Here is a 25,164-nt window from a genome sequence, read left to right on the forward strand (position 1 = left end):
CAAGAGTAACACTTATTTGATGTGTATAGACATTAGTCACAAAACGAATACAATGTATATAAATATATATTTCAAAGGAAAACACGTTATGTAATCAACATCATTTTTATTTTCACTTTTTTTCCCCTTGGTACACATGGTAGCATATATCATTTAATAGATGAACCGTGTAAAATTTAATGTAATGACCTCCACTTTGTGTTTGAAACGTTTTCGTGGCCGATATTAAACATTTACAATGCTCGGAATTTTGAGACTTGATGACGTCACACAGCGGGAGCCCTCATCCTAGTTCACAGTTCGTAAAACTAAGCTCCAAAGACATTAGTGGCTTTCTCTAAATAATCAAGTGTCAAATATTAATACCAGACTCACGGATCAACATCGTTGAACGGGAGAAAAAAACATATTCGAAGGTACGTGTGTTTCTCGTCGTATTTCAATTGGTAAACAATGTTGCTAACTAGCTCTCGCACAATTGGGAGTTTACTTGTCTGCTAGTGGGTTAATAAACCTATGTATGCAATTCCCTGGTTTGCGCTTTCCTAGTCAAGTTTAGAAGCATCAGTCTCAATTGCGTTTATAGTGCTCATACCGACATAATAAAGAGTTGTGATTACGACCACGCACGATAGCACGTGAGGTTAACATAACGCTGATGCAGTGTGTTCCATTCCCGATGAACCATCCAAAAATAATCGTCTCGTTTAATTATAACCTTTATTTATAATGCACTAAAGAAAGGACCATCCAGACATCAAAAACATAGCATCGTAGTGATGCTTCCCAATTTGCAGTCGCTAGCCGCGCTCGTTAGCTCACTAAATGTGGCAGTTTGATGACGAATATATTCGGTTCTCGGACACTGAGTTAGTGATATAACATGCAAGCATCAGTTCTCATTTCTTATACCAGTAACATATAAATGGGATGTGACTACAGTTGATGTGTAATACATTAATATTGTCATAGTCTCGCGATGTTGCAACACTTGAGTGAGTTTATCAGTCTGTATAGTGTACATTTCATAAGCAAAGGTAGGAGTCAACTCATGTAAAAATGTCTGCATCACTTAACCTTCAAGTTCAAAGCAAGTCCCAACTAAGTTTGTGTGGCAAAAATGAAGCAGGTTTCTGCTAAATTTCAAGCTGGTTACTTCCTACATTGTATATTTGTACTCCACTGAGGATAAGCGGTTCAGATAATGCATCGACGGATGGATGTCTTCTAAATTAAATACTAGAACTGACGTCAAGCTTAACTACCGGCAACCAACTAGCAGTCAGCTAAACGAGTGAAACGACAGATGATGATGTTTGATGACAGGTGGATCCTATTTCTTTTAATTGCAATGCTTCTACTAGCATCTCAATATTTCTACTAACCAGACTTCAACCACAATAATAAACACATTAACCTTTCTGACAATATGAATAAACATTGAGGTTCATGACTTTTTTTTTTTTTTTAAAGGCTGTAAATGTGAAATACTATAATGTCATTTTTGACCCACCCAACTGTAGGCCAACAAAAATGGGACGCAGAAAATCCAAGCGAAAGCCTCCCCCCAAGAAAAAAATGACAGGCAACTTGGACACCCAGTTCACATGCCCATTTTGTAACCACGAGAAATCCTGCGACGTGAAAATGTGAGTTCAGCTCAAAATGCTTTGAAAACACATTGTGAAGCATGTGTCAACAAATACAATTTCTTTCCAGGGAGCGAACACGAAACACAGGGATTATTTCATGCAGCGTTTGCTTGGAAGAGTTTCAGACTCCTATAACCTGTATCCTTTTTTAAATGCTGAGTTTTCCAAACTTTCAGGTGAAGTGTATGTCAAGTTCCTTTGTGTAATTTTATTGAATTCATACCAACATACGGTATAGTAGAGCTGAACAATTAATCAAATTCATGTTGACATTACAGTGTAGTAGAATGCAATTAGCAAATTGCATAGGCTGCATTTTTGAGGGGAAAAAAATATTTCAGGTCAGCAGTCTTGTACAGTATGAGAGCCGATTATTCACTTTCACTAAAATGTTCAAGGTTTTTCGCTCATATTAGAAAAATAGACATCTTTGTTTTGTGTCAATATTTCAAGGAGCTCCCAGGCAAATACGGAAGTCTCAAAGGTTAAATGAAAACAAGTAAATAGCTTCCTATTGCTTTCGACACATTTTCTAAAATTTCAAAATATCTGTATTCTGCAATGCTAAATTATCATTTATCTTAGTTTTAATTTCAAACAAAAACTGAAGGTGCAGACAGTTCCAAGGGTCAGCGTTATCTTTTAAAAAATTAACTTAAAATTTAAATAAACCCTTTCCTGTAGTTCACAGTCAACACTGTTTTAAACTGATCTATAATGGGCCACTGTGTATTTATTTATTTTTTTGTGTAAAGTCCAATGCCGATATTCGCCAAGATGCTAGAGATATAAAAAACAAAAAAACAAAAAACAAAAAAACATTCATGCTCACTAGGGGTGTGCTCAAAAAATCGATACGGCAATATATCGTTGCGGGCCTCATTACAATACATGCATCGTTACGCAGGCGTCAGAATCGATATTGCTTGTTAACTTTAAATAGACATTTGCCTTTGCAGCTTGCATTGTACCTAAAAAATAAAAACCAGCAGCGTCTTTGAAGTTAATTGCCTTCAATTAATGCAAAAATAGCTCACCAGTGATTGGACACTGTGTCTTGCTAAGATAAATGAAAGCAAGGAAGAATATCAATATTTATTTACTTATAAACTTAACATGGCACGTGTCTCAGTGTACCAATTTTCCTATATTTTGTTTAAAAAAACGAAATAAAATGTGTCTTATGTGGGATACAATATGTATCGCAATACGTATCGTATCGTGAGGTTGGCAGTAATACCCAGCCCTAATGCTCACACTACTCACCACCTGTAAACAAATTCAAATCTTCGATTAACCTAAAAGTTATGCTTTTGATAAGCCAGAGTACCCGGAGAAATGCAAGCATGGTGAGAATCTGCAATTCTTATGCAAAAGGCTCTATAGCTCAACTATACTTCCAGTCAGATTCACTTGAGATAGTTGAGATTTATTATCGTCTCCCTGACATTTTACAATTTCCTTAAGTATTTTTTCAACAGACCTATCGGAACCAGTGGACGTTTACAGTGACTGGATAGATGCGTGTGAAGCAGCCAATCAGTGATCATTTCTTTACCCCTCAACTGGTACTACAAGTTCTTGTTTCACACCGTAGATATCAAGTTTACGTAAATGCCACCTTGAATGATGGATCATATGTCAACTTTGCCAACTTGTTTCTCAAATATATTCGTACATATCTGAATGGGTAATGGAAGCATGAATAAATTTACTGTGCAGAGCTGCCACATCCAATATGGTGGACACACTTGAGATTACACCAATGCATCCTCCCACTCACTGAGGCATCTATGTAGACAGTATATGTTGTTTATGTTAGCACTATTAGGTATTTTCTTGAAAAATGTAACTCACTGTTTAATTTAGCGTCATACATTTATGTATCAAACCCAGCATTTCACATTCCTGTATGTTGTACCATGCAGCTAGTTTTTCACTATGTGTTTATATTAAATTGACATGTAACACAATGTTTTCATCACAGTTATTAATACATTATGCTCTCCACTTGTATATTTTTTATTAGTATGTGATCTTTACTGGTGTTGACTTCAATCCAATCAATGATAATCATTTTACTGTGTAATACCTGCCAATGTGTTGAGGTCACGTATGCTGTAACTGTTCTACAAAGCACATTTATTTTGATAAATCATGGTTTCCATTTTTTGTGTGCATTTTAAGATCATTATAGTAAATCAGAATTTTAGTTTTCAAGTGTTTTTATTGCACAAATGTCATGTTTAGTGAAAGCCAGAATAGAAAAAGATAACATTGTTGAAACACAGCCTACTCTGGACTTACTCAACATTTTTATATATTTCATCTTGCACAGATCAGTAAATGCACTGTAAAATGCTTATCTCCATTGCTAAAATTCATTTTATTCAATTAAAGGAATGTTAAAAAAAAAAAAACAATACTGACAATTTTGTTCACATGCTTTTTGTCTTCTGTGAAACTTTTAAAACACTAGATGGTGCTCTACTCCAAGCTTCAAGGCAACCAATTTTAGCACAGTGACTGTAAATCTCAACAATATGAACCACACTGTGGAACTCCATTTTGAAATATGTACTCCTCACTGGCGACCCATAGATTGTGCACATATTCCTGCTTTCTTAACATATACTGTAAATATCCGGCAGCAGCTTGTGGCACTAATAGCAACATTACATTCAAGACATTTGGTGAGGTACAGCAATACGATATGGTATCTTTAAAAAAAAAGAAGAGAAATTAGCGTGCATATTTAACATTATCAATCCGTTTTCTGCACACAAGTCGAGTTAAAAGTAATTGGAGCAGCAGCATCAAGCTGGGGCGAGTTCACAGGCAAAAGGAAGTGATATGCATTAGAATTAGGTGACTATATTTAAATTTTTAATGCTGTCCAATTTGTACTTGTGAAATCATTTCTTGAACTAATGTATAGTTTTCATGATACTAAATAGTTTGAGGTAACATTCCAAACAAACCACATCAATGGGATACCAGGAATCATGGGTAATTTGATAGATGGATGACTATTTCAATCATAGGTGCTCACAAGAAATTGTCCACATACTGTAAATCCTCCACTCTTGTCAGTCACAGCCAGTAGGAGGGGATTCCTCAGGCCTGTGAAGTTTCAATGCGGACATGGATTGCACTCCAAAAGGTCAGAAGCACCACATGCTAACTTTTACATGACAAATTCTGTCTAGCCCGGTTGTAACTACAACATAGGAATATGGTGTTCTTAAAAATTATCTATAAATAGCACAGATATTGACCTTTTGAGTGCCTGGGCCACACTAGAAGTGATTCAATACAGAAGTGGGCCACAATATGAAAGTTAGGACGTCAAGTAACCACTATTGTTATACTCACGGAAAGACAAACATTTCTAAAGATTAAAAATGTTAAGAAATAAGTTGGGAATGGAGACGACAATGACGTCAAATCGGCGTTTAAATAAAAGGTCTGGGGGAAGGAGTTGCTCATCACAAAGTCACGGTTGGTAATCTAAAAATTAGCAAAGAAGAGGCGGGAGTGGGGCCGGGAGGCATTTGAGGCTGCTTGCGGTTTCCTTAGTCAGAGTACTGGTTGTAGCCATCAAACTCGGCCTCACTCCCGTTGTTGTAGTAGGTCTCGGCAGGGTTGGCGCAGTACTTGTTGTCGTAGACCTGGCGGGGGAGGCCGTAGGTGGTCATGCCCTGCTGGGAGGCCACTTTGTTGGTGCCCATCTGCAGCGATATAGTGCTGGTGTCACAGTTCTCCAGCTCCAGCTTCTTGTCAAAGATGTGCCTCCTTGTTCCTGGCGCTGTCATACCAGACTGGGGGGAGAGAATGCAAACAGAAATTAATAGGGCTACACATGTACAGTACTTCATTCTACACTTTGTCACAGCCCATGTTTTTTGTTTTGTTTTGTTTTTTTAATAATATTTGGCTTTTAATTAACACAAGTTGTGCATTTTCATCATTCACTGTATCTCCTTCTTTTAAACTAACTTGGTTAATATTTAGTGTTCCAATTAGTGATGGACAAATGAAGCTTCATGAAGCACTTGTGATATTTTTTGACTCATCTCTAGATGGCGCTCTTAGTTTAAAGATAAAGGCTAGTACAGGGGTCAGCAACCTTTATTGTCAAAAGAGCCATTTTAGACCAAATAACGAAAAAATAAAATTAAAAAAATCTGTCTGTAGGCACAAAACCTTGTTTTGATGAACAAAACAGTATGGGGGAATATGGTAATTTCTTTGCCGCCTCTTTCTTTGGACATTTTTAATGGCTATTTTTTGACATTTTTCTGCCTTTTTTGCTATCAATTTTATGTTTATATTATATTTTTGTAGACATTTTATGGCAATTTTTGTGATTTCTTCTTTTGTTTTTGGACACTTTATAGTTACTTTGAAAAAAAAAAAAAAAATTCTATCTTTTTAAAAATTAATTTTCAGACTTTTTTTTGACAATTTTGTGTACTGCACATTATATGATCATTTTCTGGATTTCTTTTATTTTTTGACATGTTATTACTTTTTGAATGTTTTTTTTCTACCTTTATTTACAATGAATTTTCTGACTTTTTTTTTTTTTTTTTTTGCAATGCCAAAAGCATTTTATGGTAATTCTCTGCCTTCCATTTTTATTTATTTATTTATTTATTTATTTATTTATTTATTTTTTTTGGGGGGGGGGATTTTATGGTTACTTTTTGAATGTTTTCTTTTCTGCCTTTATCATGACTAATTTTCTGACTTTTTGGGGGCAATTTTTTTTTTTACTTGACATTTTAATTTTCTGCTTTTTATGGACATTTTATGGTCACTTTTTTGGGGGCATTTTTAGGTATCTTAAAAATCTTTAATCTACCCTTTGTCTCTTTTTGACAAATTTGTATTGATTTTTTTTATTTTTTATTTTTAAATCAAGCGTCTTAATTTATTCAAAGAATATTTTATCCAAAAAATAAATAAATAAAATGTGTAAAAAAACAAAAACAAAATCAACTACCGGTAATTCCTATTATGATCCACAAGGAGCCCCAGTAGAGAGAGACTAAAGAGCCATAGGTTGCAGACCCCTTGGTCTAGTAGTGCAATGGAAATAGATTCAATTTCTACTTCATTTTTAAACCAAGAGTGCCATCTAGTGGAGTAGTTGACATGTTAGAATGTTGCTTCAAGTTGCAACAAAGCCATTTAACATTGCGTCTCCTCACTTGGTTGGCTCCTTTGTTCGTACCCATCTGTAGACTGATGGTCGACTGGTCCATTGGGTTGTCCATGCCCATCCTCGAGTCGTAGAGATGGCGTCTTGTGCCGTAAGAAGTCATTCCTTTTTGACTGGCAAGCTTGTTGGTGCCCATCTAGAGATGAAGCAAAATAGGTTATGACTACCGCCTTGAATATTACTTGATTATAAATCTGTGTGACCAGCCACTATCATTATCCCTAGTTTGTGGCCCATAAACTGGTACTTGGTGGCATAGAGAGACTGAACAAAAAATATGTTATCATATTGAACATTATCTGCATCTGGAAAAAAAAAAAAAAAAAGAAAGCTCATCTCAGTCACTTGATACGGGAATGCCTTCCAATGGCGCAAAAAAGGTTGGGGACCGCTGCCCAATGTGATGTGTGTCCCCTAAGACTCGTGTGTAGTAAGATGAAGGGCGAATGTGATCATTCTGCCCAAACGTGGGATAGACGGCGGATGCTGTGGCTGCTGACCTGCAAGCCGATGATGTTGCGTCCCTCCCGGAGCTTCTCTGGAGCAAAACGACGCTGCTGCTTCTCAGCATACTTGACCCCGATGTCATATTTGGAGTGGAACCCTTTCGACTTGGCCTGAGGACACATCACAGTCATAAAAATGTTTGCATTTATGCATGTTCTACTTTATCATCTTTATTTGTGTCTTTACTGGATTATGTTTTGTATTGTTGTTGTTAGTGCCCCCTGGGGATGATCACAATTTGGTATTATTCCCTGGCATGGCTGGCCACTCTTCAAGAATAGATAGTATAAATCTGTGGCAGGGATCTTCTCTGCTCTGTTGAAAATTTTTTCTCAAAATATAATACGGTACAGTTCAAACTCACAAAAGCAGGTTCACCCAAAAGACAAAATTTAGAGAAGCAAACTTGGTAATGTTTATGCAGTGCGGAGTGCAATGACCTCGACATGAAGAGGTCACCTTTGCACAAGCACATGGCACAACTTTGTGGCAGCACTTTGGGTCCAGAGTCAGTAGTTTATTTGCATTTCAAAATGAAAGGACAATCCTTTCAGGACAGCAATGTCCAAATTCTGGATAGGAAGGACTGCTAATTTGGAAGTGGGATAAATCAGCGGTGTCAAACATATGGCCCGGGGGGGTACGATCTGGCCTGTCAGGACAGAACACTTGCTGCAGTTTTTCACTAACCACTGAAAACCACTTAAATTCTGAAATTTGGCTGTTACTCAGGATTCGAAGCAAAAGTTTTGTGCTCACTTTTGTGAAGACAATTTTGACGACTGCAATAAGATAATAAATTGGAATACTTTGAGAATGTATGTGTAATGTATTTGCACAGAAAAAAAAAAAAAAAAAAAAAAAACACGGAAATATTTTTGACTTGTGATTTATAGGTTATTAGGCCACGGACATACTGGTGCAGACCACTAGTAGATCAAATTTGAGTGACAGAGGCCCCTGAATAAAAATGAGTTTGGCATCCCTAGTATAAACGAAGTATTGTAATGTATGTCAAACTAGAAAAAAAATAAAATAAATTGAAAAAGAGGAGGAGGTTTGAGGCATCTACTGTAGTCTGATTATAACAATGCCCTCCTGATATCCCTCCCCCAAAGATTGTCTCATTCCACAGGAAGAATGGTCCTAATGAGTTGTTTTGCCACCAGGCGAGTAAACTACTAGTTGGTATGCAGGGTGGTCGTTCACCAGCCATGCTAGGCAATAACAACAACAACAACAACAACAACAGCACGCTATTTTGGACCCAACCAATTAGAGGCAGAAATAGGAAGTCTCCACATCTATGTAGGACTGAGTAAGTTGAAGATCGTGAAACATCCCAAACATACAAGAAAAGCCCAATTGGACCGATTCAACCTGCTGTGATTACCATGAACTGGAAGACTGTGAATCTACACAGACAAGTAATGGTTTATTTATTTTATGAAAAATAAAACCGCAACAAAAATCAAAAACAGTATTTACAATGTTTGTCCTCACCATTCCTGCCAGGGCGATGAGAGTGGACTGGACCTGAGTGTGGTTGACATTCTCAAACAAGTCGTTGGCCTCAAAGATGTCGTGAGGTTTCAGGCCATACTCTGTGATTGCGCGGACAAAATTTCCAATGTTTTCCAACTGAGGAAGACACAGCAGAATAGAATAAGGTGGGAAATGAATCTACCCTTTACAAACTGATAGTGCATCCAAATAAGGTAAAATAAGTTAGAAAGTTTCATTCATTTGCCAATGGTCTATAAATCACTAAATGGTTTGGATCCTGAACATATTAACAAAATTTTGATTGAATATAAACCCAATAGCGCTCTAATGGTAATTTTATCCGCCATTTTTAAATTTAGTCCAGTTTCAATCACGCTTGTTAGTTTATATCATAGTTAGTCAACCGCAACCTCAATTAGTCAGTTTTAGTTGACTATAAATCTAGCATTTTAGTCTTTATTTTAGTCCAAAAAAACAATTTTATTTGTCTAGTTTTAATCAACAAAAACTGTCAACGTTTTAGTGTAGTTTTACCCCGGGTTTTCACCGGTTGCGGTTGCGGTGCGGTTGCGGTGCGGTTGCGGTGCGGTCCGGCGACGCAAGCAATTAGATTCCATTCATTCGAATGGTGCAGTTTACACCGCTTGCGGGTGCGTTGCGTGTCGACTGTGGAAGGCCTGCGGCGTGCCGCAAGCCTTCCGCAAGGATAGACCTATTTTCTATTTTTGCCGGACGCCGCAGCGGTGGGCCTCCGGCAAATGGCAAGCTAGCACAAAACACATCGAGCGGGACAGGAAGACCGATGCAGTTTCAAAATAAATTTCCGGTTACCTTTCAGAATAAAACACTCGCCAGCTCCTATTTCGCAAGTTTTTCAGCAAAACGTGACGTGGGCGTCGCCGGGCCATGTGCTCATTCACGGTTTAGACACCAGCGAACATGGACGAGGAGAGGTTTATATTGGAGGTGGAAAACCACAAAATAATATATGACACGGCACATCCTTTTTATAAGGACTGTAATGTATTGTGAGTTTGATGTTCGCGATTGCTTGTTGTGCCCGTCTCGCTTGCCGTACTGAGCGGCAGCCGGACGCGGAAGACAGAAATAAAGAGTGGACCCGCACTGACCCGACTCTCGTTATTAATATACTTTACAAGGACAACCAAAAAAAGGATGCTGCATGGAATCTCATAGCAGAAGAAGAAGAAAAAGTTAAATCAAAAGAAGTCCACCTCTCTTTCTGCTTCTCTGTTGAGCACAGACTTTCTGTATGTTTGTCGTTGTGAAATGCCACATGATCGCGCGCGCGCGGTCCCGCGAGACACGTTGGGAAGTGGGCGGCGACGGAGCTGCCGGACCGCAGCTGTGCGGAGCCGGTGTGGATTGACAAAAAAATTGACCCGTCCGGAGCACGCAGTCAAGACGCACCGCACCGCAACCGCATCCAGTGAAAACCCGGGGTAGTCAGGACAACCATTTAACCCCTGTATTTTAGTTTATTTTTAGCAGATTATGTTGAACATTTTGAATCTTAAACTATTTCACACGAAATCTTTTTTTGATGAAAAACAACTTCACACACAATAAGTGTGGCTACTATGGCTCCATTTTATGAGTTAGTAAATTAGCCAGCATTAGTTAGCGGTCAGATTAACATTATTGTTGGATTGTTGCAACCGTTGGATTAATGTTATAACTATAATTTACTTAATTTAAAAAAAAAATAAATTTAAAAAACTTTTTTAAATGTCTTGTTCGTGCATGTTGCACTAGCTAGCTGCAGATTTGATTTCATTTGTTTATGAAAATGTATACAGATTTAGTCACAGTTATTGCTTATTAATGAGGGTTTTTTAAGTCTAGTCTAGTTTTAGTCCGGTGAAAAATGTGTGTTGACAAAATTATTTTTGCTTAGTTTTCGTTGACGAAATTAACACTAGCTCTGATGTCTGTAGACTCAGGTCAATTAATGGAGCCCAAAATGGTGAAGCGGCATTTAGCTGTGATGCTGCATGGAACTAGAATAAGCTGCCAACAGAAGTGAAGGGTGACATCATGCTCAGCCCCAAAGATATTTAGCGCAAGACACAAAGGCGATGGAAACTGGAAGGAAAAAAACCCCCCAAAAAACAAAAAAAACAACAAAAACAAGAGGCTGGCTTCGAGCACAGCCCAAACTCCAACTAACTATAGACCACCCCCCCCAAAAAAAACCTGACAAATAAATGAAAAGTTTATTCAAGAACATGTATTTCCAAGTGCACCATGCACAAGCTTGACACAGAGGTTGTTGTTACGCTTTAGGCCAGAGGTGGCAGTCATGAGTAAAAAAAATGACTAACTCCACAAAGCATATTTAACTCCCTGGGCTGACATTATAGTTCCCATGTGATAGAAGCGAGAACACATGAAAACTCGGTCAGACATTACCTGATGCCAGTTTTGACTGGAGTGGTTGATCCTTTTCACAGAGCCAGGCTGGAGAACGTTAATGAGTCTACAAAGAAAGAGATGGAAAAGGTACACAAAAAAAAATCTGCATTTTCAAATCACAGAAACAACAGCTTTCTTTGTCAGTATGAGAACGGGATCAAGCACTCTGTCTCCGCAAAGATGATATTGTTGATATGATGTTCATTTTTTTGTATAGTATTGTAAAGGACTCAACTCAACTTTATTTATAAAGCACTTTAAGAACAGGCATTGCTGTATACAAAGTGCTGTACCTAAACATAAATATCAGTTTTGCAGTAAACAAAAACAAAGCAAACATTTTGAAGTGCAATACAAGTTTTTTTTTTTTTTCAAGTAAATACATTTTACATCGGTAAATAAATAAGAAGTAGGCAAGTGAATAGAGATAAATAAATACTAGTGCTGTCAAACGATTAAAAGTTTTAATCTGATTAATCACGCTTTTTAATTTTGATTAATCACGATTAATCAGCTAAATTACTGCGCGTATTCGTGTAATATAAAAAATACAAAATACCGTAATATTTTGACATTAACACATTTTATTATCTGAATATCATTTGCAAACATTGATTAAATGCATGTACGCAATTGCATGCATGCGTGTATTGCTCAAAACGTAACAGCATCATATCAATTGGTTGCAATTCAACAATTATTAATTAATTAAACGCAAATTACTTCTTCTTTTTTTTTTTTTATCTAAATTCCCGTCGGGGTGTTTTTGAAGTGAAATTTACCACCGAGCACACCAACTGGAGTCACCCCGCTCATTTTGGAACAACAGGCATAGGCAATGCCGTGCAATGACCTAATCACTGACCTGCGTAGCCTTCAATGTAAACATCCACGGTTACGTTCAAGGCTCAAGCGCGGTAAAAAAAAAATAGTGCGATTAATTTGCGTTAATACGTGATTAATGAGACTTTTTTTATGATTAATTAATCTATTAACGCTTTAACTTTGACAGCCCTAATAAATACATAATAGGTAGACTAAAACTCATACACACCACAAAACACCAAGAACAAGTCTCATGGTTGTTGAATTGAGTGGATTGAGTGGGTCAGATGAAACGCCATATCATGTAAAATGAGATAACAAATTAATGAACTAGACTCAATTCTTAGTTAGAGACCAATTGGTGTCTACATGATTGAAAGCCAAACCCTTACATGGCCTCTGGGTGCAGTTCCTTAAAGTCACCACCGGATGCACCAAAAGCCAAAGAATACAGATGTGTTTTAAGACAAGTTTTAAAAGAAGCTAAAGAGGGGGATTGCCTAATATTTAGTGGAAGGCCGTTCCAAAAGGAGAGACCGGCAACAGCAAAGGCTCGATCTTCTCTCAGCCTTCGCTTAGCCCTCAGTACCTCCAACTGAGTCTGGTCTGCTGACCTGAGGCACCGGGCAGGTGTGTAGTGGTGCAAGAGCTCGGCGAGATAAGGTGGGCCAAGACCATTGAGAGATTTGAAAACAAATAGAAGAATCTTAAAGTGGATTCTAAATTTCACAGGCAGCCAGTGAAGAGAGGCCAGAATAGGGGTTATGTGTTCCCTCTTATGGGCACCAGTAAGGACACGAGCAGCAGCATTTTGGACAAGCTGGAGACGCTTCATCTTTAGTTATAGAATACAGTAGGTTGAGTTTTATTGTGTGTAACAGCTTTCAATGTTCTGACACGTTTATATTTTCCCAACATTTGCCAGGTCAATCTTGGAATTTTTTAATCGCAGTGAGTTTCTTACCTGGCTAAATAAAGGAATGAAAAAAAAAAAGTAATATTTTATTATGGTTCATTAAGTATAAACATAAGTATTTATGCTGTAAGGTCAATAGCTGATTATTTAATGACACAATCTGATTATCTGATTGAGAGTAGAACGCTCACTTACTCGCAGAGCAGGACTCCATCTTTCAGACTCTCCATGAAGATTTCTCCAATCTTCTTGCTGGTAACATCCTGAATCCATAGCCTTAGGGCCTCCTCCATATGAGGATCATACTTGCCTGCCAACTGAGACAGAGCAGAAGTTGAACCGTCGCCATGACTAGGCAAAAGTCAAGCTCCACCTAAATCTAATGCACTGGATATAAATGCATGTACTTGTATGTCCTGAACGAATGTTGCTTGAATTATGTAAACAAAAATACAGTCTTTAAAAGTGGAGCTATTTGACAAGTCATTACTATAATGTATTTATTTACAACAGTTTTGTGGTCAACAATAAAAATATTTGAAACTGAAAGTACTGAATGTACTGATTTACAGTAAATGGCAAGTTCAAATATCCCTTATTTGATCAGAATCTGCTTTTGTTTTTCTGTAATGACACCCAATTAAGATGATTTATGATCAAAGAACTGGAATATAACATAGTTTACAACAATAAACTCAAAACATCATATGTCAATGTACATGCAGACAAAAAAAAAAAAAAAAAAGAGCAATCTATCCATTATTTTTCTTTGAAATGCAGCAAACAGCACACCATGAATTTACATTTGAAAGTATGTTGACATGACAAGAAGAGAAGCTTTTGTCCCCTTTTCCTGACTGTGTCATAGATAAGTCCTGACGGTCTGAGATCAGAAGCCAACACAAGCAACATTTCCAAGCTGGAGGGATCGTGTAGCTTCCACTAGATCACACCAAACTTGGGAGAAACAGCTTTCCCAGACACTCCAACAGCCTCCCCCTCCCTCTGACTAACCTACTCTCCCTCGCCGACTGGCCAAGCTCATATTTCTCACTCCCGCTCTCTCAGTCTGGCTTTTTGAAAGTATTCCCTTTTACAGTGAATGGCATTCAGCCTGATCAAGACAAGCCAACGCGGAAAGGTCCTGCTTCCAGCCAAGGTGCTTTCGTTGTATCGTTTTACTTCCTTGTGAAGTCAGAATTGATTTTATTTCAAAGTAAATGGGTCGAATCAATATTATTACTATGTGAAACAGAATAAAAAGAAATAAATACAACATCACATAAATGCTCATTCAGAAACTGTAAATGAGCAATATGTATTAAACGTAAATAACAGATTGGCTACTAACTCATAGGGCAAGTTTATTTTTTACCCACAATAATTTAATAGGAACCTATAGATTTACAAGATGGTGGCAAAGCACTTTGTTTTATTTTACACAAGGCTATGGCCTGGCTAAATGAAGCAACTCTCCTCAATAAAAACAGTTCCTTGGCCCAAACATGCTACAAGATTACACAAAAGCAATATTGTTATATTAGATATGGCATTGTCCTGAAGACCTAAACAGTGAAAAGGAGATTTTTTTTCAGCAAATAACTGTTGTGAATGCAGAAGCACAAATATGTGAGTTTACTGTAGCTACATTTCATTTATTAACTCAAAATGGCATCACTGTCACACACTAACTCCATGTGCAAACACCTCCAATAACATTTCAGCAAATTCCTCTCACAACATACCCCAAAAATGTGGTGGCCATACTGTTGAAACATTTTGCCACAAATGCACTCTATTATACCTTAAAGTAGCACAAAGGAACTTTTCAACCTTAATAAAATAGTTTCATAACTCTTCTGATGAAACAGACTTAAAACTAACTGAATGTTACCTTTGCCATGGCCTGAAAGGTAATGTATTATTTCAGGTAGGAACACTGCTGCCACACAAAAAAACTACAAATGTGCTGACTGCTTTATGGCACATGTCACTTCCCCCTTTCCCAATTGCTTTCAAAGACCGAAGTCAATTGGAATTCCGATGCACGATTAGGGCTGTCGCGATAAACAATAAATCAGTTAATTGCGCGATAATAAAAAATGAACTTGATAAGTTTGCCGGGCGTGATAATTCTCCGCCATGCACGTGCGTGTTTGTTTACATACGTCATCAATATTTGCGCTGGTCCGTTGCTTCTCTGTCAGTCACTGGGTAAGTGTCCCCCCCCCCCCCCCCTTTCTATTCACTCACTCATGCACACACACAAACATGGTCTCCTGGGCAGGGAAGCGAACCCACACCGACGGCACTACTCTGCCACCCGGAGCCTGTAAAGCGGCTTTTAAAACCAGTTTAAACATTTTGGTTCACGTGTCCCATCATAAGCACGGGCAATTCTCTCATTTCTGAGTTGCGTGCTCGCAGCAGTAACGCTGCTAATAGCCATGTAGCATTATTGCTAGCAGCGCACCACAGTTATCGGTGTTGTTTTTATTCATTGCACACACCCTTGCTATCCTGTGCTGCTCAGTGAGGTACGGGCTTTACCAAATACACTAGGTGGGTAACAAGTTAACTTTCCTGTCACGACTGACTCCTAAACCGTGCTTAGCGTATTGAGGAGTGAATCATCTTGACACACACTCTCTGGGAGGCGGTGCTGTGCCAACCGAGTTACCCCCGAAAAAAAATTACATCCCCTGCCGCGAGTATGCATATTTTTCAATAAACGCATGAAGGAGACAAATGTGTTTTTTTTATTTTTAGAAACAAGGTTTTGTAACAAGTAGACAAATATTTATCGCCGATAACTAAAAGAAAAGCAAGTACACGTTTTCATTCTTCTGGACTCTAGGTGCGTTCAATAATTTCTGGGGCAATTTATCGACAAGCAAAATTTCTTATAAGTGACAGGCCTACGCACGATTACTGCTTTCCTGGCAGAAGCTGCAAAACAACTGAAGAGTTTTGTCAAAAAAAGGAAAAAGGAAGGTACCCGGATAAAAGGACAGTCAAGGATCAACATTGGTCTGGCTTTTATTCGCTGATGTGAGCTAAACCCCCCCCCCCCCAAAAAAAAAACAAAAAAAAACGATGCAAAGCGCTTGCTTGTCTTCATAGGAAATTCGGTCTTCCTTCAGACACAACAATCACCGCTTTTGTCCATATTGCGCAGTCATTATCAACGTAAACTGAAAGTTCCTTAGTGTTGCTTTAAAATGTGTGAACGAGTATTGGCATGTAACAGGCCAAGAATTAAACAGTTTACGAGTTATCTTGAAATTGTGATGAAATTTCAAACAGTGATTATTATCAATTAGTGTTGTCGCTGTGTCCAAGCTAAACTGCTAGAAAAAAAGGAGCTACATTTTTACCTGTGCCAGTAGCTTGTCACCAGGGCAGTATCCTCGTTACATCTATTGTATAGTATGTATTGTGCATATTGGGGTCCTTGTAATTTGTAGCAGTTGTAAGCATATTTGTACCCTAAAGTTACATATTTTTTATGACAAAGTTGGTCAGTGATGGGCATCAAACCTGATAAATTTTCAGTTGTCGTAACACTGTTCACCACTATATGGCAGACTTCACTTTGCAGCACTTTCACTTGTTCTTTTCCACTAGAAAAGAAACAACTGGATGCTGTCAGTTATCCATCAGTGATTTTGTGGCATTTTAGAGTTGAAGTTAAGAACAAATCGGGATGTTAATGTTTCACATACAGGTCACCAGAAATGGGAAAAATACTGACATTCACGAGTAAAAGTAAAAAGTATTTTTAAATCGGATGTTTCATCGTACGTTCAGTTTGAAGGAAATTAGCTAATGGAGGAAGACATGACATTTTTTGGCATGTGAAGACATCGACCAATTGACTCTCTCTCTGACTTGCCCTGTGTTGAGGCCACAGTTTTGAAGATCACTGGCACGCTCATGTTGCTGGTCTACTCTTCGCTGACATGATTGAACCTTTTTTCATGTTGTTGACTGGCGGTCCGCAGTGTACTTATTGTCAAGTTCAAATTATCCTCTGTAGTAGCGGCATTGCTCTCATGTTTACGGGTTGTTCCAATCTAGCCATTGGCTTATCATGTCATAGCTTTATGTCGAGCTTAACAGGCTGGAATGTAAGGGACCGGGTGTAACGCTTCGTATGATTGGCGGAGCCAGAAAAGATTGACGGCTGCTTTTTCTTTCAGGTCTATTATTTTGTTTTCATGCATTTAAAACAAAACCTTGTTTTGAAAGTGTACCAGACACTCGTGTTAAAATGTAATGGATAAAAGCAAAAAGTAGTCTAAAAGATAAATAGTCAAGAAAGTAAAAAGTACTGAAAAATAGTTTTATTTTAACGTGTCAAGACACATTCAACCAACTACGGGCAACATAAACACACTAAAATGCTAATGATTGACGTCCTTATGACAGAAAAAAAAAACAAGTATTTAATGTTTTAATTCAGCCTGGGAACCAAACGGTGGCTGAAAAGGTACGTAAACAGCATTTTTTTCCCCCTCCACAAGCACCATTGACAGTTGGATTAACATGCACATTACTGGTCTCAATTAATACTACTACTGTTTATTTCCTTAAACTGCACTCAATGCAACAGTGGACTATTTCAAAAGGCATTCATACACTGTAAAAAAAATAAATAACAGAATTTAGTACATTAACATAAGAATCTTTGTTGAAAATTTACCACAATGAGCACAGCAGCAAAGTGCTTTGCATAAACCAATGTGCCGGTATGGTTAATCAAACAAAGCAACATACTGTAGTTATAAATTGGCCATAACTTATTAATATAAATTGTGCCAACATAACAGTATGAGTTCCAGCCACGCAGGTGACTGCTCCACCAGCAATTAGTGGCAGATAGCAGACTGCTCTGGTGTGTCCTTCTGCCAAGTGGGTTAGGGCTTTGCTCAGATTAAGGTTCCTCAATAATCTTTTTAATTAATTTGTGGGTCGGGCTGGGCAATACATCGAATAAAAACATTTTATTTTTGGATAAATGACACCTTTATAAACGTTTCTGGGGTTTATTAGATCAAAATTGTAATAGTCCTAAATGACTGGGAAGAAGAAGAAGAAGAAGAAGAAGAAAAAAGAGATTTTATTTTATGGCCATATCGTCCTGCCCTACTTGTAGGATGATATATTGTTTATAAAATATATAAATAAAAAAAATAGAAGTATAAAATACTCCCCTAAAGGCAATAAAATATTCTATTGATAAAAACTTTCAGGCGGTATATGTGTGGTGCATTAATATGGCTTTGTGGCTACTTTTAAACTTGGCACATTAAGTCAAGTTCATGTATAAAAACTGAACCTTTTTGTTAGAACAACTGACCTCAGAGTTATTCACCTTTGATCATATGTTAACAATTGAAAGCACGTACTGATGTTAAAATGTATTATGCACTTATGTTACAAAAATATAATGGCTCAAAGATTTTTTTTCTTTTAAACAATGTATAGGCCGAGCATTTGTTTACATGTAACCTAAACAGTACGGACCAGTTGTGTAATTTTTCAAACCATCAGTCTTTATTTGTACCTAGGGCTTCAATTGTACACCCCGTAGGAAACGTTACAAAAAGTTGGAGAAAAACAGAAGCCTACAGTGTTTTTTTGTTTGTTTTTTGTTTGTTTTTGTTTTTAATTTTTTTTTTAAATACACTAGTGTTCTCCCATGGTGCACTACGCTACAGAAAGCAAAGAAGAAAAGAACGAAAAAGACATCAGGTCACAGTGCATGAGTTGGAGTGAACCAAAACAGGGCAGAAGTCAGCCAAGTGAGTTTTTTTGTTTACTTCAAAGATGACTAGGGGAAAAGAAGTGTGGAACCTTTTTTAAATACTGCAGATGGAAAACATTTTAATAAATTAAACTATGCGGAAGAATGCAGGACGAGGTCTCTGTGAAGGTGGCAACTTGTCAAATTATCTCCATAATCACTACCCCCATTGTGGAAAATTTCACGGGGTCTTGCATGCATGAAAATGTAATTTTATTGTTCCATTTTACAAGTTGTCATATGCGAAAAGTTCATAGGGCTTGTGCTTTCATGGGATGTATTCAAAAGTCAACTGACTTTCAAGCGTAATTTGTGGTTTATATTTCTTTCACCAATATGTCCGTACACTTATCTCTATTCTAATCTTTCATGACAAAATACAAAAAAATAAATAAATAATATTATTTCATACAGGAGGTGGACAACACGTCTGCCTCACAGTTCTCACAGGTTCAGGGTTTGAAGTTAACCTCAGCTCGAGCCTTCATGTGTGGAGTTGTTCTCCCTCATTTTGTATCGGTTTTCTCCAGCTTCTTCAGAGATTCCAAAAACATGCACATTAGGTTAATTAAAGACTCTAAATTGTCTTTAGGTAAGCATATGAGAGGGAATGGTTAGTTGTCTATATTTGCCCTGCGACTGGTTGGCTACCAGTCCGGGGTATACCCAGTCTCTTACCCAATGTCATCTGGGAAATGCTCTAGCTCACCTGTCACCCTAATGAGGTCACAACAGAAAATGTACAAGTAGATGAACTTTCCATGCAAACTTCAAAAAATAAGAATGATCTTATAAATTAGAATCCTTTACCATATACAAAAATTCCTACTGTGTTGCTTTATAAACATTTATGAAAGACAAGTTAGTTTCCTTCAAAGCCAAATAGCAACATTCGATTTTACCATCATCGAGAGCTCTTCCTCAAATTATTCTCTTCCTGTTTGGACTTTGCCTTCACCAAATGTCAGCCTGTTGGCTCATCTAATTAAACTTATACATATGCCAAAGGAGGCAGTACTAGCATTAATTAGAGACAGACATTTGGCAAAATTTCCTGCTTGACCAACATCAAAAGACAGTAATTAATTCATTAAATGGGAGAATCTGTCTTTGTATGATTTTTAATTATGCTAGTTTTGTACTGAGCAGAAAAATGCTGCCTGGAAGAGTTGCCAGAGCAGATATTTTCATTAGATAAACTTAAAGGAACACAATACTTGTGAAAAACTAACCAGCTATTCTGTGAAATGGTTAATGTCAACTGTTCCTTGAAAAAATGCCAATTTATTTTGATCAATTATGATTTTATAGCACTTTTTATGAATATTTTTGCATTAAGTACTGTATCGGGCATTTCAGACAGTCACGTGATCATCGTGACGTACCGCATGCGTAAAATACACATTGAATGAATGACAACAAAGAACTCACGAGGAATTATCACATCCCACAGTGGACATCAAAGGTGGAAGTTCGCCTTACAACAAAGAAGCGCTTCTTCAAAAGCAATACAGCCATGGCGAACACACCAAAGATTTGGTTCCAACCGAAAGGCGGATAAAACTAGCACATCCAGCCGTCGGCGATTCCAGTGGACGGTAAACATCTGGGTGCTCTGCTAGGCTAAGCTGCATGTCGTGTGCCAAGCACGCTTTAGCCCACATTAGGAGCGGCCAAACCCCAACACCCCACCCCCACACGGAATGACATGCAACCTGATGTGTCGAGAATTTGACTCTGATCAGAATTGGCGCAATAATTGATAGAAGACGGCCTTTTTCTTGCCCATTACGTCAGCAAATTCCCATTGAAATGAACGAAGACGGCTTCCGGTTACGCACGGGATACGTCGTCACGATCACGTGTTTAAGAACATGGCGTCCCACACCGTACGATCGAATTCGGACACTTAAATCGGTTTAAACTAAAATTCAGGGAATAAGATGCCAAAGACATTCGCACTTTTATTTTTTGTACACAATGACTAATCCTTCTTCTTCTTTCTACTTTTTCCCTTCAGAGGTCGCCACATCGAATCAGTTGCCTCTAACCCTGTCCTCTGCTCTCACACCAACTACCTTCATGTCCTCTTGAACGACATCCATAAACCTCCTCTTTGGTCTTCTGCCTGGCATTTGGCAATTCTAAAACATTTTGGGGGGGTGTCAATTACTTGCGGGTTTTGGGTTTTCACAGTAGGGCTCGTCTGTATCCCTTGGGAAGAGTGGGGAACGCTGCATTAGGTAAACAAGCTTCATTGAATTCAAATAATAGGAAAACCCCCAAAACAACCAAGAACCGGGAATCCAAATGAAATCAGGGTGATGAGACAAAGCGACTTTGTATCACCTGATCACCCTTTCATCTTGTGCCTTTTTTTTTTTTTTGGTCATTGTTCACTTTTTATGTGTATACAGGGAGTCTTCGAGTTATGGACGAGTTTGTTCTTACGCTGGCAATCGAATTTCGACTTAAGTTGGATTTCACTGTTAGTTGAATTTTACATCAAAATACTTTGTACAGTCATTTTAAAAAACATATTTGCGCCACCTGGAAGATCCTGGAACCAATATTTCGTGTTTCCCTATGAACATTCATTGCTGACGGACGGCAAAGTGGAGCTAATGAAAACTTAAACACGGAAATGTGACGTGCCTGATGGAGAGTCCACCTGCTTGATGGATGCCCGTTGCTGGAAGTCACAACAACATCATTTTAAATAACTTTAAAATTGTGTGATTTCTGTGGGAAATTAATGAAAGAGAAGGTGCTATGGACGAGGGACAGGCGCCGTAAAGTCGAAAAGCCATAGGTCACATACGACGCAAGTTGAGGACTCCCAGTATATAATTTCACAAGACGATAATAGGCTTAAAAAAAAATAAAAAATAAATAAATAAAAAAATTAAAAAAAAAAAGTTAAAACAATGTCAGAAGTTTTGAATTTTGAACTTTTTAGAATGGATTATCCTCCGATTATTCCATTGACTAATTGAGTAATGCCCAGCTCCCAGATCCAGACGTGGCTGACATGCTCGCCTGCCCATTATGTATTTTTCATTCACACTTCACATAATAATCAAATCACTTTGCACTCGCATCACTCACTGCTCAAGTGCTCAGAGCTCAACGATGAGACAGGTAGGAAGCTATGCTACGCTAAATTAGCTTGAGATGCTTTCACACGCACTGAGTGGTCATGACAATTCAGTAGGGAAGTCTCTATCTCCGCTTAGCTCCACAGTCATTACATAAAACCATGTTTTTTTGTCATCAACTGATCTGTATTACTTGATAGCTGATAGCCCATGTACGCACGTGCAAGCCGTTGAAGCCACAGGGCGGCCATCTTACTCCTCCCATCTCGCGAGCAGACTACTATAAACTGTACTTTATATATACAGATTAGACATATACCTGTACAGCACGTAGGCTCTTAGTATAGGGCCGGGGAGGCAGGGTTGCGGGGGTGGTTGGCAGGGAGGTCACTAATATCTATCCAGTTATATTTACAGATCAGTGCCCCAAACCCTCAGCATCTTCATCTCCAATGACATTGGTCACTGGAAAAAGAGCATCCGCAGCAACAAATGTCCGTGCGGAAACACGGAAGGGGGCAAACGTTTTTCCGGGTCCCACAAATATGGTTTTAAAATTAATTAGAACTTGAAGGCAGACATTTTTGTATCGACCAATTTTTGTGGTCGACAGATTTAGTCTTTTTTTTTTTTTTTTCTAAACCCAATTATTAACAACACTTTTTATAACAGATGTGAAAATTAACTATGTGAAACTTTACTACACACTAGTTGAAGTTTAAAAAGTTTGACAGTTCATTACTGATTCATTGTATTGCCATCAATTAGCATCACAAAAATCCATTCACAATCCAAACATGTCAAACGGCATTTGGGATTATAAGGTGCACAACTTCCGAGGGTCGGCTGGATTTCTTTTACAGTAACGTTTATGAGCCGCTGGCACTACTTTGTCTCGACCAGACAAGCTGGTATCCCGCTGTGTTCTGTCAGGACAGTGTTTTGTCATTCTTGACTTCCATGTAAACTGTTTAGGCTAAACACACTTTCTCAAGTTCCGAGCGAGGGCCCCGGTCACTCCTTAAAAGGCCATTTGTTTATGACCGATGCACCTGTCAGTCTCTCTCCCGGCTGCATATGCGCTCCTCCCTGACATCACCATGCTGGAACATACCATCCAACTGTCACAGTAGGACTCAGTCAACACAACAAATAACTCGGACATGGCAACAAAGTATCTGCGATCCTGGAACTGAAGACCAACAAAGGACAACAACATGGGCCTTCTGATGTGCACATCTTCATACTCCATGAGGATAATGATGATGGGATTACTGTTGGAATAACTACAGTCTGACCTTCTGCACACTGAATTTGAGCTGCTCTGATTCATCACAACATACAATAGCCAACTGAGAGGGAAAACAAAGCATTCTGCTGCATCATCAAATCATGCTTATTGGAAGTAGACAACAGTACATGCTTGGAATATTCTTTGCAATTTACACAACCGTGTCTCTTGCAGGTTTGGTGTTGGTTAAAAAGGCTGTTAATGGTCATTCAATTGTTTTATACCAGTACTGTATATAAAATGCTAAGCAATTTGTTTAGATTTCTAATTCTGTCCACGGCGGCGTTTATGTTTTCATACCTGTTTGTGTTTTAGTCAAATTACTCAAAAGAAAGTTTGTTGACATTTTCCTTTGTTGAGCAATGCAAGTTGAACATGGAATCGTCCGAGATGTCATTATTTTACACACAACCTAAAGTTACGGTTAGTTTAAATTTTTCTTAAAAAACAAAACAAAAACAAAACAAAACAAAACACACACAAAAAAAACAAAAAACAAAAAAAAACAGGCCGACAAATGTGTAAATATGACACAAATTCAATTACTGGTAACACAAATACATAATGACAAGATTTAACATCCTTATAACTTAACTGCGCCATACATTGGATTCTGGGAACAATGTATATATATGTATATACTGTACATGCAAAACAGGTAGATTTATTTCATACAGGCAAAGTGTTGCCATGTTCCATTGGCATTCGTGTTACTTTTTTTGGAACAATAGATTACAACTGAGGTCCGTAATTTAGGGCTGGCCCACAAATAGTGAAAATCTGGGTAGAATTGAGGGCAATTGTTTTAGTGTATACCATTATTTTACTGATTCGGCCCACTTGGTCATATATTTTCCTCCATGTGGCCCCTGAGCTAAAATGAGTTTGACACCCCTGGTCTAGACGTTTCTAGTCAACACTTAGAATAATGGATAACCCTATATTGAGAAAGTGAAAGTGCTGCTAGTCTTTCTCAAATTTAGGTTTGAAATAGTTTTGGACTGGAATCAGTTTATGTTTTATTTTTATTAAACGCAGTAAGCTATTTTATTGACAATCAAAGAAGCACATCATTTCTTGGCGAACGGCTTTTTTGTACTGTCATAATAAATTCACTTATGCGGAGTTGGATAGTTTTATTAGTTTCCTTATAATCCTCAGGCAGATCAGATTTCTAATTTTGGAATAATTTTGGAAACTGGTCTATATAAATACTCAAGTCATTTCAAAAGACACACTTTAAACAGTATACTTTCCACTTAATCACAATCATGGTTCTCACATGCAGTAAGTAGGCCTATGCAATCAAAAGGCTGGACTGTGCCAACATAACTGTCATAAAACCAACTACTTACCATGTAGGCTACCTGGAAATGCGTTAGGAATATCGTTTGGCAACTTATTCAACAGCACGTGCAAATACCTATCCAAACTTTTGACATATACTGTCCTCATTACCGCAACACAGTCATCATTTGGGTCACAGAGCAATGGCAGCATCGTTTTGGCCAACTAGTCCTCCTTGACGAACTGTTCCCAAACACTCGATGCCCAAATACACTTACTGTATATCCCCAATTTAAATAAAGGAAGCAAACCCCAGCTTACCTTACTCTTGACCTCGGCTGAAAGTCCGAACGCTGGTCCACTCCTGAAATGTTGTGACATGGTCGGTGCTGCTGCTGAGTCTATTTACAATAAGAGCAGGGTAGAGCTTTAAAAATTAGCAAAAAGGTCAGCGTTCTGAGTCCAGGACAAAGGGAGCAGGCGGGAAAGTCCTCAACTAATCCGCAAGTATCTTATTATATTCGGAGCCGTCGCGTTTGAACCTGGTGCTTAAAAGTGTGGAAGCAACTTTCCGACACTTTTCAGAATGTGTTTTAAACGCTTCCCAACT

The 25,164-nt window shown here is 38.1% G+C and overlaps 2 protein-coding genes across 2 annotated transcripts; one reads left to right on the plus strand and one right to left on the minus strand.

The window, feature by feature from the left end:
* Positions 1-136: 136 nt before the first annotated feature.
* Positions 137-4,023, plus strand: elof1 (elongation factor 1). The gene is made up of 4 exons (XM_077499628.1): positions 137-416; positions 1,524-1,649; positions 1,720-1,790; positions 3,134-4,023. The coding sequence occupies exons 2-4, from the start codon at positions 1,534-1,536 to the stop codon at positions 3,196-3,198; spliced, it is 252 nt and encodes an 83-aa protein (XP_077355754.1). The 5' UTR covers positions 137-416; positions 1,524-1,533; the 3' UTR covers positions 3,199-4,023.
* On the minus strand, positions 3,860-25,164 carry cnn1b (calponin 1, basic, smooth muscle, b). The gene is made up of 7 exons (XM_077499592.1): positions 24,876-25,164; positions 13,265-13,386; positions 11,326-11,392; positions 8,890-9,027; positions 7,380-7,496; positions 6,869-7,015; positions 3,860-5,473 (listed from the first exon to the last, which is right to left on the minus strand). The coding sequence occupies exons 1-7, from the start codon at positions 24,933-24,935 to the stop codon at positions 5,228-5,230; spliced, it is 897 nt and encodes a 298-aa protein (XP_077355718.1). The 5' UTR covers positions 24,936-25,164; the 3' UTR covers positions 3,860-5,227.

Source organism: Festucalex cinctus, chromosome 1, assembly GCF_051991245.1.
Source record: "Festucalex cinctus isolate MCC-2025b chromosome 1, RoL_Fcin_1.0, whole genome shotgun sequence".
NCBI lineage: Eukaryota > Metazoa > Chordata > Actinopteri > Syngnathiformes > Syngnathidae > Festucalex > Festucalex cinctus.